Source organism: Vicugna pacos, chromosome 7 (assembly GCF_048564905.1).
Source record: "Vicugna pacos chromosome 7, VicPac4, whole genome shotgun sequence".
Classification (NCBI taxonomy): domain Eukaryota; kingdom Metazoa; phylum Chordata; class Mammalia; order Artiodactyla; family Camelidae; genus Vicugna; species Vicugna pacos.
Genome location: NC_132993.1, coordinates 36,299,197 through 36,317,854, shown reverse-complemented (window position 1 = coordinate 36,317,854; position 18,658 = coordinate 36,299,197). Strand labels below are relative to the sequence as shown.

The 18,658-nt window shown below is 43.8% G+C and overlaps 1 protein-coding gene across 5 annotated transcripts in view; it reads right to left on the bottom strand.

Annotated features, from left to right (window-relative positions):
• The window catches only part of ELMO1 (engulfment and cell motility 1), a 488,726-nt gene that overhangs the window by 40,366 nt on the left and 429,702 nt on the right, over nucleotides 1-18,658 (bottom strand). For all 5 annotated transcript variants that reach the window (XM_015237313.3, XM_072964661.1, XM_006201899.4 and 2 more), the window contains one exon: nucleotides 1,273-1,436. In XM_015237313.3, coding sequence (XP_015092799.2) covers nucleotides 1,273-1,436 — 164 coding nt within the window. The remainder of the gene's footprint in view (nucleotides 1-1,272; nucleotides 1,437-18,658) is intronic.

The window sequence follows — 18,658 nt, the reverse complement described above, 5'->3', positions numbered from 1 at the left end:
TGCACTGCGCAAAGGAGCTCCAGTAGGGTAGACAAAGCATTGGCTAAGGGGTCAGCAGGCTGGAGTTCAAGTCCTGGCTCCTCCACTTGCTCACAAGGTCTTCACCTCCCTAGACTACATCCTGGTCCTCAAATGGGAATAAGGCTTGCCTGCCTCACATGGGTGTGAGGAAATGAAACAGCGTGAGGGGGTGCTTTGCAAATTGTCAAACATTAAAAATGTCAAATATAGGAGTAAGAAACAGAAAGAAAGGCAGAAAGAAAAAGAATCAGGGAGAGAGAGGTTTAAGATGAGTTTCCTGACATCTATGGTGTCAGATGGCTTTATAGGAAAGTTCACGAGAAGCTGTGTCCAGTCTTCTGAGGGAAGAATGAGAATAAATGTCAAACACTTTCCTTACCCCTCACCCGTGTTCCTATTTCCTTCCCTATAAATTATAAGGGTAATAAAACTGACCTAGTTCTTAGAAAAGGACAAGGGAAGATAAACAGGCAAGTACTAAGAAAAAGATGAAGCAAACAAAACCATCTAAAACAGTCTTCAGGTTCAAGGGTCAGAACATCTTAAACATGGAGGCAGGGAGGGTAGAGCTCAGTGGTAGAGCGCATGTTCAGCATGCATGAGGTCCTGGGTTCAATCCCCAGTACAGCTATTAAATAAATAAATAAATAAATAAATAAACCTAATTACCCCCCAACACACAAAACAAAACAACTCGTTAAGAAAAATGATGGAGATACAAGAAATCATACAACTCTTGCAAGTGGCATTGGATGCCAAGTCCTATAGAAGGGGGTCCCCTGCTTCTCCACCTGAGGCCTGTGGGTTGACAGTCACAAGGGTGATGTGAGATGTTCTGAAGTGAAGCAGAACCAACAGGGCAGGGAAAAGTAGATCTCTCTTCCTCTCAAGCTCTCCCTCCCTCCCACTGTTCATATTGCTTTAATTATCAGTAAGTCTCACTCAGGCTGGGAAGAGCATCTTGGTTCCAAAAGGTTCCAGACTTTTCAGCTGCAAATCCTTACAGGACTTGTTGGTAACTGGGTCACTTCTTGGTTTAGATCCTCCTGCCAGCACCTGTCCCCGCCTCCCTCTAGCCCACCCCTGCCCAGCCTTCCTCAAGGAGCTGCTGAGACTTCAGGAACTAAATATAAATCTTTTGTGGGCCTTCCGTGAAGAGCTCACAGCACAGCCCAGCCGTGTGATCTAGACTTTCACTCTAGAAATGGGGCATCAGAGCCCTTGAGGAGGTAGAGGTCAGGGGTAACTTACAAAATCGGGCGAGACTGGAAATCTTCCTGGTTCATCCTCTCAGACTGGCGGATTTTCAGGATCTCGGTGTAGCTCAGGTTCTGCAGTTTGCTCTTGAACTGGTCCAGGGAGCTAGGCTTGGTTGTAAGAGCTCTCATAACCTGCTCCTTCACCACCTGCATTACCTGTGAGAGTAAAGGAAGACCATAATTTTCCTGAGGATTGACCTTACCCATTCAGAAAAGTCTTCCACAGACAATGGCTCCCTACCTCCCTGAGCCCAAACCTCGAGTGTACTTCTCCAAAGAGTCAACTACCATGATGTACATCTTCCATTTTCTCCTGTACCGCCAGAACCACAAGGAAGGAGATGGATGACTAACTTTGAATTGGGGGAGGTGGGAGCCTTGGGGTGGGAGGGCATATATATATATCCTTTTGCTTAATGTATTACGTGCCTGTAAACAATGCAAACTCAAGAACGAAGTCCAGGCAACAGCTAGAAGTCTGCATAATCATTATTTTTTCAAGGAGAAAATTGCTGAGACACAATTAACTGTGAAAGTTTGGTTGGCACCGGTTCAAGTGAATGTAAAATCATACCCACACTCGCCCCCCTAGATTGCTTTCCCCATGTAGTTAAGGCCTGAGTGTTCATACAAATGATGTATTTGGAAATGTGCATGTGCCTCTTTGAGCCAGGCACTAAAAAAAGAGGTCTATTGAAGTAGAACAGACATATTCCATTGGAAGCCTTAAGAAAAAAGAAGAATATGATAATTTTCTGCTTCAGGACGGGTCCAGCCCACAAGGAGGCAATTAACCATTGCCTTTATTAATGTGGATTTATCTTCATCAGAATATATAGAGCAGGAAAAGACCAGAAAACACAGAGGTGTCCAAGAGACTCCCTGCTTCTTTTTTTATTCTCCATTACAAATGAGATATGGAAGGTGTTTTATATATATCCAGATACTATGGAAGGTGCTTTATATATATTCCTTCTCTGAATCCACTCAAAGGCATGAGGTAGATATTATCATCATTTCCATTTCCATGTGAAGAAACTGAGGCTTTGAAACATTGAGTAACTAGTTCAAAATCATACAGCTGATTGGTAGGTGGCTGAGCTGGGATTTGAATGTAGGACTATCAACTGAGAAGTATTATTTATGAAGTCAACACAACAAACACTGTTGAGTGCTTACCATGTCTCTATACTGGGTGAGGCACTAGGAGTTTAAAGATGAGTGAGGTATGGCCCTCGCCTTCTGTGAACCAATGGTCTAATAGGAGAGCCAGAAAGACAGCAGAAGTGTGGCTGTGTCTGTGACAGAGAAGAGGGACTGATGAACTCCGTTGGCAGGTGGGAAGGCATTTCAGAGAAGAAGGCATCATATGGGTTTTGAAGGAAGAATGGTTGTTCAGTGGTGTGAAAATAGGTGCATAAACTGGGAAGTACCACTCCTTAGTCACTCTAACCTGGGCTGTATCTGAATTGGAACCACTTACATAAATCTTGTTTCATGCCCCCAGCATAACGGCACAGAGGAAAATTTCCAGTTGACCTTCCACCTGATCTGCTTCTTTTCTGACTCAGGCAAAATGCTAAATTTGGGATGCTTGACAAAGTTTGACATCGTGGCCATCTTTTATCATGCAGCGTAAACGGTGGTTAAATTTGGTCAAGGCTGAATTATAATGCTTTGCAGTTTCATGTGAGGGGCACCCCAGGAGCTGCCCTTTCCCCATTTAGAGAAACTCAGGGTTGAGCCGAAGAGATAATTATTATCTCCCAATGTTCTGTGACCTTCTGGTGGGAGGTGGAATGCGTAAGAGATACAAAGATACAAAAATGAAGAAACAATTTTAAAATAGAATCAGGTTAAAGCCAGGACAGTTTTAGAGATATCCCCACTTTCCTCATTTCATAGATAAGGAAACAGAAAGTCAGAGGGCCGGGTGATTTTTCTACTTCAGTGTTTCTTAAAGGGCTGTCACAGAAATGACAATCACCAGACTACATGTGTCCAGACACCACGATCACGCTGGTAAGCCGGCACGGGCCACGAACTGACCAGTCAGCATCCTTCCCCAGACTTTTCTGACCTGACTTGAGGCAGAGCTGAAATATGCACACTCTCTCTCAAACTGAGACCTGTAAGACTGTCCTTTAACATGTGGGAGAGCAGAAGACAATAAGACCAATGCCAGTAGAATCAAACAGAAGAAAGGTAGAAGTGTGTGTGTGTGTGTGTGTGTGTGTGTGTATGAGAGGAAATGTGTTAATAATGGTGAAACCATCTCCAACATAATATTCAACCTTGACGTCTGGTGGTTTGGTTACATAAGCCTTCTTTGATTTCTTATAATGGCTTGACTGGGATTCTTGTCCCTTGCAACCAAAGATCCCAAACATGAAGTTAAAGAGAAGTACCAGCTTCTAGGGCTGAGGTTGCCCAGAAATAGGAGAGGGAAACTAGATAGAAACAACAAAGCTACTTCGGTAAAAGAAATAACTTCAAAAAATCACCTTCATTTCTATGCTCATGGTTGCACCTTTGCATGGAAATGATGATAATCCCTTACGTAAGTAGGGAAACTCTTCGGTTCCTACTTATATCTTATGCTTAAAATCCACTCCTAGAGTTCCATTTCTCTAGCTTAAGACTTTGATCCCTGCTAGATGTTAGCATCCCTAAGTAGAAAAATCCCTTAAATTCCCAACAATCACTTACACTTCAGTCTGAAAAATATATAGCCCATTTCCTTAGAGTAGGCTGATAAGGGAGAAGAAGTCTAGAGGGCACTGGCCTCAGGGGAAGGGATGTAAGTGGTGGATACAGAGCATAAACAGAGGTGAGTGGAGCCAAAGACTAGCTCTGCCTGCTTCACAGTTTTGCTTGGCACTGACCCTGAGACATGGTATGGTCACTCTGTGTGCCAAAGACAATGACCCCAGTGATAGATGTCATTGTTTCCTTAAGAAGGGATAAAATAGTTGCATAAGTGAAATAGTCCTCTTGCATGCAAAGTAGCATCTACAAGGACTAGAATTAAGGGTGTCAAGTCCCTATTAATGCTCCATATGTGCAATTTAAATCACAACACTTACACAACCACCATTCTTAACTCTGTCCTCTTTGGAAAATATCAGACCTTTAATCATTGTTTGAAAAATCCACAGACGGTGTTGCACAGGCATGAGTAAATCAATGAACTTCAGACTTCTTAATTACAACATGTGCTTTGCCATAGACATCAAAGAAAACATGCTCTTAGAATCTGCATTTGGTATTGACTGATTATTTAATCAAGGTCTGAATTGTGCCTGTGGTGTGTTTCCGGAGTTTTTCCAGCACATGTTCTCTATAATAATGTCACATGTTACAAAAGAAGTGGGGGGGTCCCACAAGACATTTGTACTTCAGATGCAAGAAAATCTTTTGGCTCCTTGGAAGATGGGGCTAAAGGTGTAAGTGCTGGGGATCCCCGAACAGAACGGAGCAGGCTGGTAGTCTAATGGTGCTCTGGTTTCGCTGTTGTGAACTGAAATGTGCTCCCGATGCATTGAGCCTCCATGTGCTCCTGGTTTCATCACCTCTTTGACCCTGCCTTTAGCCACACCTTGACCCAGCATCATTCCTCCATTCATTCAACAATTGTTTTTGAGCATTCACATTGTGCAGGGCACTGTTGAATGAGAGCTTGTGCTGAATGAGCTCCCGCTCTGGGAAAGGGAAAGACATGTACATACTTGCCTCCCCCAAGAGAGGAAGGGATGTCACAGAGAAGCAAGGGCAAGGTGTTCATTCCCCAAATACTGAGACCCTCTCAAGTGCCAGCAGGCTGAGGGCACAGCATTGTGACTTTGGCTAGGGCTTAAGGAGAGGCCAGACGTGGACAGGAAGAGGGGCAGGGAAGGAGCCATTCCTGGTGCAAGAAACAGCATGAGCCAAGGCTCGGAGGGAGGAGGGAAAGCTCTGGGTGGGGAAGAGTGTATGGTGGTTTCATTCAGTTGGAGAAATGAGGTGGGGCTTCGAGGTAAGGCAGCAGACAGCAAGTGGCTTTGCTGGCTAAGATGAAAAAGTTGAAGGTTTTTCTCTTACTAATGATAAATCACCAAACGGATCTTTATTCCTGGTCCAGCTGGGGTGGGGAAGGATGCCAGCAAAGCCTACGTGACTGCGGCAACGTTGTTGCTGGGACTTGAAGGATGAATGGGAGTTACGAGGTGAAGAAGAGGGAAAGGAAGTCAGGCAGAGGAATCAGCAAGAGCAACGGCAGGAGGGAGGCAGTGCATGCCTCAGATATTAAAGAAAGTACGCTTTTGGGGTCCACGTTAGTAGCTTTCAGCAAACAGATGGGTATGGGTACTGGTTGCAGCATGGCTTGCGGCCTTTAGAGCCCAACACACAATTCTGAAGCCAGGCTGTGGACTTCTTCAAGACACTCAGTCCCTCCCAGACTCCTCTTCATCATCTATAAACTGGGAGAACTAACCATTCAGGATTCATCAGGTTTTTGCCAATGAGACAAAGCCTAATGCCTTTTATGGTGCAGGGTAGATACTTTGCAAAGACGAGTTCCCCTTCTCAAGCCTTAATTTGCTCACCGTACAGTGGAAGTACCAGAACAGAGTTCACAGGGTTCTTGTAAAATCTAAACAGGATATTACACGTAAAGTATCTGATACATTAAATGGAACATACTAGATTCACAACAAATGTGAGTTTCCTTATTTTCTGAGAATGAAATTATGTCAGAGGTTTCTCCCCTAAAAATATCCTTGGTAGAGTATTCCCAGACCACATCCGTATCACCTGAGAACTTGCTAGAAACTCAACTGCTCAGGCCCACCCCAGACCCACTGAATCAGAAACTCAAGGAGTGGACTCAGGAATCAGTGTTTCAACAGCCCCTCCAGTGTGAGGACCTCTGATCTCAGCAGACACCCAGCACCACTTCTGAGCCTTCAGCTTGGCCCCTAGAGTGAATCTTGTCCCATCACTACAGAGCAGTTTCATTAGTTACTGGTCTACCTTTCACCTCATCTAGATTGTAAATCCCTGGAGAGCAGCCACCGTTTCTTATCTGTATTGTGACCTACAGTACTTAACATACTATCTTCCAGACTGTAATAACGACTGATCTGTTGAATAGCAAAGATTCTCAGGCTCCTACTTTTCATCTGTAGAATTAAACAAATACATCTTTAACAGAATTGTAAGATTGTTGACATGGTTTTCAAAGAGCACTTTTAAAGAGCCTAAAGATACTGTCTGTGGCTTTGAGATTGTGTCGCAGGGCTCCAGAGGTCATTCTGAGCTTCCAGGGCTGATCTGAAGCCAAGCGGAGGGATTCTGGAGAAGCCACAGTAGCACACACTACTGGGCACTGCCACTAACGCGGGGGTCAGCACTTACAAAAAAGCACAATTTACCCAATCAGTGGTGCCTTATGAAATGGATTTAGCTCCCTAATGAAGAGAAAAGGCTGTCTTGGTGAAGACAGATGCTAACTCAGTCCAGCTTTAAAGTGACTCCTGGGGGCAGAGTTTTCAGTGCTGGGCTTCAGTACTCGACCATTTTTCTTCCCACAAATGTTCTTTACACAAAAGAAAATGACTGAAGGCTCACAAAGACCAGAAAACTTGAGGGATTCTTCCTGGAGAGGGGTCTTGGGTAAGGAAGACCCCCAAGTCCACATGTGTAGGCAGGTAACTTCCTGGAAACCAGGGATGACTTCGCGGGGCTACTCTCCAACGTTAGAATGTGGAGAGAGGTAGCTTTGCCCAGAGAGTATGAGATATTGGGGTAGAAAATGGTGACTTACCTGGCAGGGACAAATACTGACCCAGATATAGGCTGTTGAATGCCCCCTCCATTCCCCAGAGGTCTTTAAAATTAGGACAGCTTCTGGAGGCTAAGGATGGTTTTCCTTTGTAGTTTTGCCATGGCTAGGGAGGGAGTGGACTGCCTGAGAATCTGGTGCAAACGAGAGTTTTTGCTGAGTGGTGTCAAGCGTTTTAAATGAAGGAAAGAGAAAAATGGGCCTAAGGAGCAGCACTTAAATTTTTGGTATTTATTTTGGGGCAGTGTGGCACAGAGCAGAGGTCGACCAACTTCTCTTAAGGGCCAGATAATAAAATATTTCAGGCTTTGTGGGCCACATAGTGTCTGTTGTAACTACTCAGCTCTCCTGTGGTGGCGTGAAAGTGGCCACAGATAACAAGCAATGACGAACGTGGCTGCGTTTCAGTAAAATCTGATTTGACAGGACAGATGGTCAGCTGGGTTTGGCCTGCAGGCGGAGGTTTGCCTGCCCCTGGTATAGAGGAAAAACGCCTGGCTTTATTTAGCAGTAGGCCACGCTCGTTTCAAAGTTCAGCTGCATCACTCACTGAGCTGGGCAAACTGCTCTGGCTTCTGTGAATCTGTTTCCTTGTCTATGATGTGGAGGTGAATATCTGTAGTTAGGATCAGAAGATGCAGAGCATTTACTCCAATACATTATACCCATCGTTGTGACGTTTCCTGTGAGTCACTATCCTAAAGACATTTTTATCCAAAGGGAAAAATCTTCCTTGCAGCCTGCAATAACCTCATGACCACCTGGGGGGTTCATAACACATGCAGGGCATTTCAAGATTGCATTTAGGTTGCATCGAATAGAATTGATTCAGATGGGTTAAAGATTTATTTATTTATTTTTAACCGTGTTCTCAGCTCTCCCCCTGAATAGTTTCAGGGACTGAAAGCCACTTTGGCCCATCCTTGCTTCCTCCTGCCACACCTCCCACTGGGGTTTGACCCGTGCAGTCCCCTGTTGATGCGTTGGCTCTTCAGGGCCCAGACTTGGTGGGATCAGACTTAATGCAAATGAATGGAAATGTTCTGAATCACAGAGGGTCAGCTCGGCTGGTGGGCAAACTCCAGCCCCTCTTGACCGCATCACACATCCTCAATGATACCAGACGAATCTGAAATATTTTGTTCATCATTAAATGCAAAAAACTGCCGCTGCATTTCACAGAGGGCGGGGGCTAATCCTGGCCTGCAGGAATCAGAAGGATAGCAAGGGATTTCACTTCTCCCCGCCTCTGTTGCTCCAGCGGGTCTCCAACAACCCTCCGAGCTCTGAGCCCCTGTGGGCATCCATCGGAGGGGTGGTGGTGACCTAAATCAGAGCCAAAGGCCAGTGCTGGGTGTGGCGTGGGCAGTGAGGTCACTGTAACTGTTCTTCTCTAAGACGGCATTTCCGAACCCGGCAAATAGGAGGCTTGTTACTCATCACATCAAAAGCCAAGATGTGTACCCAAGAGCTGAGAAGAACAGTTCACTGCAGACGGAGACATTCTACTGGTTTGACTCCCCTCAAGTTAGAGTCTGGAGTGCAAACTGCTGCCAGTCAAGGTCTGCTCTTGGTGCGCCAAGTATCTGTGCTTGTGACTATAATGCAGCTCAAGAGTCCTTGGTGAGTGATGGAAAACTGTAGCAATGACCAAAATAATGGAACTACTTGGACTTGGGAATCTGTATGTTCACAAAAGTTGGGAATTTTGCTCTGAGAATTACAGTTTTCAGGAATGTGTGCTGTTCACTCACCTCTTAAATATTTGTCCCTCTGTCTACCTGATGTTATTCTCACTGACCGGTCCCTGGACCCCTACCCCAGTACCTGTCCTGGTTTACCCAACAGCCTCTGACTTCATCTCTGGCCCTTCCAGCCCCTCCTCACAGAGGCCAGATTATTCCCACCACATCATTTGCCTAGTTCAGCACTGCCCGCGGGTGAAGACCAGCCTCTCTGGTGTGACTACAAGGACTCTCGTGGCTGCCTTCCAACTCCGCCTCTAGCTGGTGCCTCCTACTTGGCACCACCCTCTACATCCCATGGTCTAGCCACACTGAGATCCTTTCTCAGTGCCTTGAACTTCGCCCGATGCCTTCATCTCTGCTCCTCCTTCCACCTGTGACTAATACCCTCTTTCTAATACCTGCTCATCAATTCTAGAACGCCTTCCCTGACCTGCTGCCCTCCTCGCAAAGTCAGTGTTACGACCACCTATTCTCCCATCATAGAAATCGAACCATAATGTCAGGAACTGTTTCCTCCTTGGTTACTCTTGTACATCCAGAGTCTATACGATCCAATCACATAGTAACTGACAAAATACCTGCTTAATTATGACTGATGGATTCAACAAATGATGACAAAAAAAAAAAAAGAAATAGCATCAAGATCAGTAATTCTCTGCACTGACTCTAAAACAAAATTTAAAACGTACCTTTGCCTGACCTCACTCCCATAGATTCTGATTCGTCTGGTCTGGAATGGGTTCTGGTCACTGGTCACGCTCTGCAAAGCCCCCAGGGGGTACTAATGTGCAGCTGGGGTTGAGGGCTACTAAATGAGGAGGCTTAAGAAGGTAGGAAGGAGCCAAGATGGCTGCCATTCCAAGGACAAGAGAGAAGGGGCATGAGATCTTCTCTTAGAAATGCCAGAGCAACTTACAGATGAGGAATCCAGACCTCAGCTCGTTACTGCCCTCAGTTCCCGCAAGGCTTGGCCTCCAGGTTCTAGCTGCAGTGTGGGCAGAATGAGTGCCCTCACCTAGGGCAGTCAGAGGGCTGGTCAGGAGACTGTGTCTGCTCTGAGCAAGCTGGAGGAGATTCAGAAGTCACCTCCTCTCCAGGGCCAGGTCACTTTCCCTAGGTCCCTTCCCATCCCAAGGCAGCCACAGCCACTGTGGTGCACGAATCTGCCTACCTTGATCAGGTGCTGCTTACAGAACCCCTTTAGCAAAGGCAGCCATCATCTTCCTAATGATCTCACGGTTCCTTGGGCAGCAATCAGCATCAGTGTTTCCAGACACAGGGCAGTAGCCTGCGTGCCAACCCTGAGTGGACAGGCTTGTGGCTGGCATTGTCCAGGCGGGCTTGGGGAACCCGACTGAGGACGATTATTAGAAAGAATATGAAAGATGACTTTTCCAACTCACCCTGAGAGCAAAGCAGATGGCACTGGAGCAGTTAGAAAGGGAGATAGCTGCTCGTCACTGCCGTTTCCTTGCTCAGAACTTTCCCTGGTTTTAGCTGTTAATAAAATAGGAGTCGGATGGCAAGGGGTGGTGATGCTCAGGCAGCTTTAAATGGCCTGAGAATCTGGTCAAATCCAAACTGAGAGCTCTGAGGGTTTTGCCATTAGCCCCTCAAATAACTCGTTATACAATGCCTGCCCCGCGGTTGTGTTCCACATTCCAGAGGCTAAGACACTGCCCTGCTCCTCACGAGAAGGTGTTTTAATTTAAAGTTTCAGGCATCTTTATAGCCAGTAAAAAATAAAATAAAATAAAGCTTTCAACCAGCAATTCATCTTAAAATCAATTAGCACTGGATTTGTTGAAGAACAATGGATATGGAAGCAACCACCTTCTCACTTTCTTCAGCGTCCACAGGAAGCCAGCTCAAAAGAGGAGACGGAAAAGGTGAGGTCTGGGGTCACTGCCTTCCCTCTGCAGCCCGCCCTTGAGGGGAGAGAGATGGAGAGACAAACAGTTGTGTGACCAAGCTTTCCTCACTGAAATGAGGAGTCTAATTAATACAGCGATCAGGCTGGATTTGCTGGTTAGCTAATTGAAGGCCCTGGTGGCCAACAGGAAGCTCTTTTCACCAGTGTCTGATGGAGCTGGCCTCAGGCAAGCAAAGTCCGCCCTCATCACGTTAGTGGGTGGCACTGAAGCCACAGCTTTGCATAAACACCATGTCAAGTAAGTCAGTCAAAATATGTGACCCTGTGTGGTGAGAGAGGCAGAAACAAATGGGGCTGGTTTTCTTGCAAAGAAGGTTTGAAAACCCTTTTCCAACAGGGGTGGGAGAAGATGGCTACACATTTTTAATAATGCTGCTAACCAACCAATCTGAGATCCACTCACTGCCCTTCTTCTTTCATCCGTAGGTAAGATGAGGAAAAGTAGTGAATGGCACCCGCCTGCTCAAGTGTTGATCTCCCCCCGCGTGTCTCAGCTTCTGTGGATGAGGGGAGTTTACCCCATTCACCTCAGCTGTGTCCACCATCTAATCTGAGTTTCATAAATATTTGTAGAGTGAATGAATGAGCTCAAAGGAAAATGGACAGGAAGAATATTGGTGGGCGCAGATAAGTCAGCTTCAAACTACTTTAAAATTTGCCACATTTAAGAAAGAAATGAAATGTCTATTGTCTCACGTGGAGGGTGAATTCTGAAGCCTCACACATCTGGCTTTCCCACGTTTTGCATAAGCTGTTAAATAGTGACAAATGCAAGGGGACAATCTGCCCCACTGGAGGGGAGATTTAATAAACTTTTCATAAGCAGACTGCTTAGGTAAGACTACAGGGGATACGGGGTGGCTTCCATAGACTAGCTCTGACACCAGGCAAGGCTACTGAACTCAGAGGACATCAGAATCACTGCCTCAGTGAGTCACTCTAGAAAGACAGTGCTACCAAAATAAAAGTGTCAGTGGAGGCTCCTCAGCAGAGAGACTGGGCAAGGGGGATGGCCACGCGGTGGGATGTAAATTTAAAAATCTAAACTGTGTCATACAGGGAAGGAATGTTCTTGCTACCCATCTCCAAATACCTTCTTCTTTTCAGTACTCATCAAATTGATAGTGTGCGTTTTCTTTTCCCAGTCGTTTTATTTCATTAAATAAGTAATTATCAACTTTAAATTACAAAATATTTCGAACAGAAAATAATGCAGCAGATACTCAACCATCTGCCATGCTAATTTTATTTATGTCAACGTTCTGCCGTATTTGTTTTAGATGTGTTTTTTAAAAATATAAAATTCTATAGGTACAGCAAAAAGTCCTTCCTTCATTCTATTCTTGCCAGAGATATATTCTTTCTGTAGATATTTTTATAATTCTACACATGCATGTATCCATAAATGACATACAGTACTTTTGTGTTTTCAGTTTTAAGTAAATGGTACATGGAATGTTTGCTTCTATAGTCTACAGTATGATATTATAAATGGACCATTCTTTGTTGAGAAATTTAGAACTCTGTGGTGTGCATTTTAATTTCCAAATAAGTTCAACTGAATCATCAACAAAGTATCTTAAGAGTAAATTTTCTAAATAGTTTAAAAAATTATGATTTTCCAAATTTTATCTAGTAATTTGTCAATTCCTGATAGCGCATTAGAAGCTTTCAAAGCACAGCTGACCCTTGAATAACATGGCTTTGAATTATGTGGGCAGTTTATTTATGGATTTGTTTCAATAGTAAATACAACAGCACTACATGATCTGGAGTTGGCTGAATCCTCAGATGATGTGGAGCCATGGATACGAAGCAGCTGCCCAAACAGAGGGCTGACTGTCAATTATATGTAGATTTCCGACTGCACGAAGTGTTGGCACCCTAACCCTCAAGGAGTTCCAGGGTCAGCTGTATACATTCATTTCTGTATGAGTTCGGTAACATTTACTGAGCATGTACTATGTGCTAAGCACTGGCTGAAGTAGCAGCAACACAGAGAACCGGTTCCAATGTCACTCTTGCAGAACGCAAAGGCAGCCAGGAGGAGGTAGTGTGCAAACAAACAGTAGCAGTGGACTTCAACGAGTGCTCTTATGGGCATAAATTATCCGTATCACTGGGGGTGCAGGGAAGCAAAGTGATGACTTAGAACACCACTGGGTTTTGTGCATACACACATACTCCTATTCTTGCCCAACGGCGTCAATGGCTGCCCATCTCAGAGGGTCCTGAAATTATGTATTCACTGCTGGTCTCCCAGTAGGACCTTGAGCCCTTTGAGGGAAGAGATCATACCTCATTTGTCTTTCTATTGCTAGCGGATTTTAAAATTTCTCATACCTGGGAAATTTCCCCTCAGTCTAGTAGACTGAAGGTCATCTTGACTGTATTTGTGAGTTACATATTTAAACACTGATTTCTGGCCTGTCTTTTTGAAGGCTGAGGTCAAATCCCTGTGATAGTTTTAAGCAGAGGGAAAGAGAGGGTTTACAACAGTAGCAATGATAGATTAACTCTGGTTAACATGCTGCTATACCAACGTCCTGCTGTATTTCTCCCAGATGGTTGTAAATTGGGACACCTCATAAATCCCCCGGCCTTTTCTTTTCCGTGGCCAGTTATTATAGTGTCCCAGGGCAGAAGAACACTTTCCAAACTCAAGTAATTGCGAGCTGTTCATTATCTTTAAAGCAGAGCCTGTCAACTACCATGGCCACAAGGCTCAGACAATTTAAATAGCCCAAAGTGCCCTGATTCTGCAAAATCCTGACAGTTGTCTGGTGGTTTGGAGCCAATGCACCCAAGGAAGATCTGAAATGGTTCTGGTGTTTTTCCATTCAATGTCTCTTCCTTTCTGCTCATTCACTCTCTCTCTCTCTCTCAGCTGGATGAAGGCAGCTATTGCCACCACAGTTTCCAGAAATCCCCTGGGTCTGCTATGCCTTCACCTGCATGTGGTCCCCTCCCTTAGTGATGGGTTCTTTGAAGAAGAAAGCACAGGTGGCAATTACATGGCATATATACATCATTCCTCTCTCCCATGCCTCTGGACATGGTGTAATGTCCAGGGTAGGAACCTAGTCATGGGCCTTAGAACAACATGTCTGTTGAATGGGTAAATAGTGGGAAGATGTGGGTCTCCTTGTTTAAACTGTAGACTTTCTAATGTTGAACACAATCGCCTTATTCCTTCTTTTCAAATTTCAATCATTGTGTAACTCTGGAAAAAAATTTCTGACCACAACCAATGCTTAAGGAACTTTCTTAGAATTATAATTTGCATGGAATTAGTTGAAGGTTTTTTTTAAAAGTAATGTTTATTTCTACAACACAAATCCTCTTGTGATTTGCTTATTAGAAACAAATGAAATGATTTCCAAAAGGATATCATTTGTATTAACGTTCAGTTATACTGGACAGTTAATGTTCTGTTTTGTTATATTTTTTTTAAAGACAAAGTGTCAAAGAAGGGAAAACAGGTATATGTTATGTAAAGTGATACAACCAAAGTAAGCTTCAAAAAAACCAAAAGTTAAACTACAGATGAAAGTTTTCAACTTTTTACTTAAGAAAAAGATACATGTTATGTTGGCCCTCGCCACGCATCCCATTCTTGAATTAGAAAACATATTTTTAAACTGAAAATAAATCTAATATGCATCCTCTTTCACCCAACCAGGTAGAGTCATAAGAGTCAAACAGGATGGGTGCTCGAAAAGCATCTTTTGTCTATCAGAGGTGATGGAATGGTGACTATTAGCATTTGCTGAGTGTTTACTAGGTGGAGGTACAGTGCTCTAAAGTTGGTATCTTTAATCTCATTAATTCTTCACAACAATCCTACGAAATATGGATTTTCCATTTCTTATTGTTCTACAGACCATGGCTCAGGGAACTTATACAAGTAAATCACAAGGGAGAAATATGAAACCAAATTCTACAATCAGAAAGCCTATGCTTTAAATTATTACAGTGGACATACCAAGCTGCAGTTGATTTCAGAATATGAGAGTGGAATAAAAAATGTAACTTTAACCTGCAGTTAATGAATTTTACTGCACTAAGTTGATGAAAAGATTAGGGAGTAAGTGCATAGCTCCCAGTAAATACTCAAGTAGTAAACAAACAACAAAATGTTTATAAATAAAATCCATGTGAGAACTTCACTTTCATTATTATTGTTATACGGGAGACTGGAAATTAGCATAAACATCTGACAGGTGAAAACTGGAGTCTAAGGAATTTGCAGGGGGGTTGGGATGGGGGAAGGTAATATCTATTTTTGCCAAATGCTGTCTACTGATGGGATAAACAGAACACCATCTCCCAAAATGAATGCCTGAGGACATGCGGCAGCCAAAGATTTTAGGAGCAAAAGGGGACAAGTGTCATTGAAAATAGTACAGAAGATGACAGTTCTTTGAAACCAAACTTGAAACCTGGTAACTTCAATTAATTGGTAACCATTTTTCTGTGCAGGTTGGTAACTACGGGCTCGTATGTACAAGTGCACAAACACTGATGAAATGCTGAAAAAGCCATGACACTGAAAATGCTACAAAGCGTTTATTGGTATTTGGCTAAACGTCTTTTCCTGATACTTCATATTGCCAAAGTGATTTTTCCTTCTGTTTTATCTCCTTTGAGTAAAAAAAAATTGAAGAGCCCTTGCTCTCAAGGCAATAACTACTGCCCAATAATTTTGCCCAAACCAATAACCATATTGTCTAAAAGTGGAGGTGAGGCCCAGAGAAGATCTCAGGAAGGATCTTGGAAGTTATAGGAAAACTCAAAGCTAGCAATAAATAAGTGAATGAATGACTCAGTGAATAAAAAAGACAAATAAATGGGAGTGAGTTAGAACTGAAGACAGAAGCATCTCTCCACTATTTGTCGTGCCCTCCTTTTCCATAAGGCACTGAACTAGACAGTGGAGAACAGAGGTGAGGCAGGCACAGAGAGGTACAGGATTCAACACACGCAAGAAACCAGATAGACAGATAGACAGACAGACAACAAGTAAATACTGTATGGCATAGGGAACTATATGCAATATTTTGTAGTAACTCATAATGAAAAAGAACATGAAAAGGAATGTATGTATACAGATGACCAAAACATTATGCTGTACAACATAAATTGACACATCATTGTAAACTGACTATACTTTACTAAAAACAAAATTTAAAAATTAAAAGAAAGAACTTTTATTATATATATAGCATAACTTCAGAATGCTAGAATTTTTGATCGGGTGGGACTTGAGAGGTCAAGTTCCAGCATATGCGGAGATAGAATTAAGTGACTTACTCAAAAATCACACACTAGACAGGGGCATAGCAGGGGTCTAAACCCAAAGCTTCTGACTCCCGCCTGCTCCATGCTGTTGGCTCCGAGGCACTGATGCCAAATGACCACACCCAAGTGCTCTGTGTTTCAAAAGAGTGAAGACTGCTTCCAGTTGGGGTGATCAGGAAACAATGTATGAAAAAGCGGGTTCTTGGAGGGAGGCTATCCCTCAGGATGGGTATGACTTAGATCTAAAACGAGGAGTGAGAGGGGTAGGCTTTCCAAGTCAACAGAAAGGCAGTGGCTCAAGACGGCTTTAGCGAAAGGTTGAAGGAAAATGGTGAGCACTGGAGTCAGGCAGAACTGGGTTTGATTCCTGGTTCCCTCACTTTCACCATCTATGTATGAATCCTGGAGCAAATGTCCAAACCTCTCGAAGCCTCAGATCCCCAGGAAACTGGAGGTTACAGCATAGACCTTGCAGGACAGATTAAAAGAATGTTTGTCAAGCAGCTTTCATGAGATCAGATGTAGAGATGGAGATTGCTTACGCTTATCCTCTTAGGGAGGCAGGAAGTAAGCTGTGGGAGACAGGTCAAGATCAAACTACGGACGCCTGTAGCTGCCGGGTAGAGGAATCTGAACTGCACCTTGCCGGAAGTGATGAAAATTTAATGTCTTTGAGCAGAGGAACAAAGTAATTAAGTCAAACATTAATAACTAAGCCAGGACACCTGGTGCCGGCCCGGCTCTGCATTTTATTTCTTGTGCTGCCTCCTGTGCAACCTTGGGAACACCCTCTCATCTCTCCCCCAGAATGGACTTGGTATCCTTTTAACTTTTGAATTGAGCATTCTGTATGCACTAGTGAAAAAAATGCCCGCTGAACAAAGGATTATTTATCTTTAGGAAACAGATATTCCTAAAGTGTCTGGCCAGGAGTTGCCAGTGGAGCTTCAGAGATGTTTTCTGTCAGTTCTCTGTCAAAAATAGGAGAAAAGGTCTGTTCTGGAAAATTATGTGCTGTGCCGTTTTGGCATGCCACTGAAAGGACAGCACCCCAATTAGCGCTGAGACATTTTTCTCCAAAACTTCAAGATCAATGTATCTCTTCCTCCTTGACCTTCCTGAAGAATAGAAAGAGGCAAAAAGGAGAAATTTTGAGTAGAGAAGCGGATGCCAACCCAGCATGGTGCCACAGATGCATGAAGCGAGAAGGAAACATAAGAGATAGGAAGTACATAAGGCAAGAAAAACACTACTCTTAAAATCTTCTTTTTTTTTTTTAGTGTAAAATTCATTTGGTAAAAAAGAAAAAAAAAAAGTGAAACTATAAATGCTTGCTCTCCTGGCATTCAAAAGGAACATTTCAAGGCACTTACTGATACAAGTGCATTTTGTCTGCAGGTGTGACTGGGAAACAGGTAAGCTCCACAAGCAAGTTTATACACGGTGAGACCTAAAGCACAGAGGAATGACGTGATTGTCTAAAAACATCAGCTACCTGCCTTACACCGAATCTGGGGTGTCTATCAAGAAACCAGGGCCGAAGGCATTATTTTCACCACAGAACCTGCCCCTTCCCCCAACCAAGTCAGCCTGGTGTTTCTAAATGGTTCTCCTTTCTCAAGAGCGCAACTCCTGTGCTCCCATCAGCCAACTCTCAGCCATTTGTCTTTGGCTAACTGGGTTTCTAAGATGGTTCTGCAGACGGCTCGCTCCGCGCACATCATTAATCAGTGCCAAACTAAACCGGCTCCGGGCCCAGCTGAGAATACAGTGGCTTGGTGCATCACCCCAACACCTAATGAACAAACACGAGCGATGACTACCGGGTAAACACCACGCTGAGAGTACAAGTGGCCTAGATGAGTATTGCTTTAGACGTCACACCTAGAAAGGCTGTCTGACAAACACTGATATCCAAAGTGCTTCAGACATATAGTAATTTTCCAATGACGCGAAGCCTGCTGGCTTTTACTTAAAGTGTCAAATTGTAAGAGTAATAAAGTCTGGGTCATTTATTGCGCAGACCCAGCAACGTGTGTGATATTGGATAAGTGCATCTGAGCCGTAATAATTCCCACCCAGTGGAGGAAACCTAAGAGTGAGTTTGTCAGTAGTTTTGTTAAAAAGGACATGAGGAGGCTCTGAATTACAAGCAAAGGTGCCTGCACTGTCTATGTCTTATTAAGAAACGCTCATGCTTTAAGAAAAAAGATGGGACGCCTGTGGAAAATCATCCTGTGAAGGCAGTGCATTTAATTATCTCTAATATGGATGCTACCAGGGACTGGGGGAATCACAGGAGAAAGATAGGAGACAGTCGCTGAGCCACATCCAAAGGGATTTATTTTTGAAATTACCGTAACATTAGTGATAGCTAGAGATGGTAAGGGAGAAACCCTAAGGATGTTCCAGAGTTTTCACCGACCCACAAACAGGCAGGGCGAAAGTGATAAATGAAGTTGAGAGAAAGCTGAAACACTAAGTAGTAGCTAAATGGGTCATATTCCTTCACACTTGGTTATTTTGGTGTATTTCCTAAGGTTCTTTAGCAATATAGAGTGGAAATCGCATG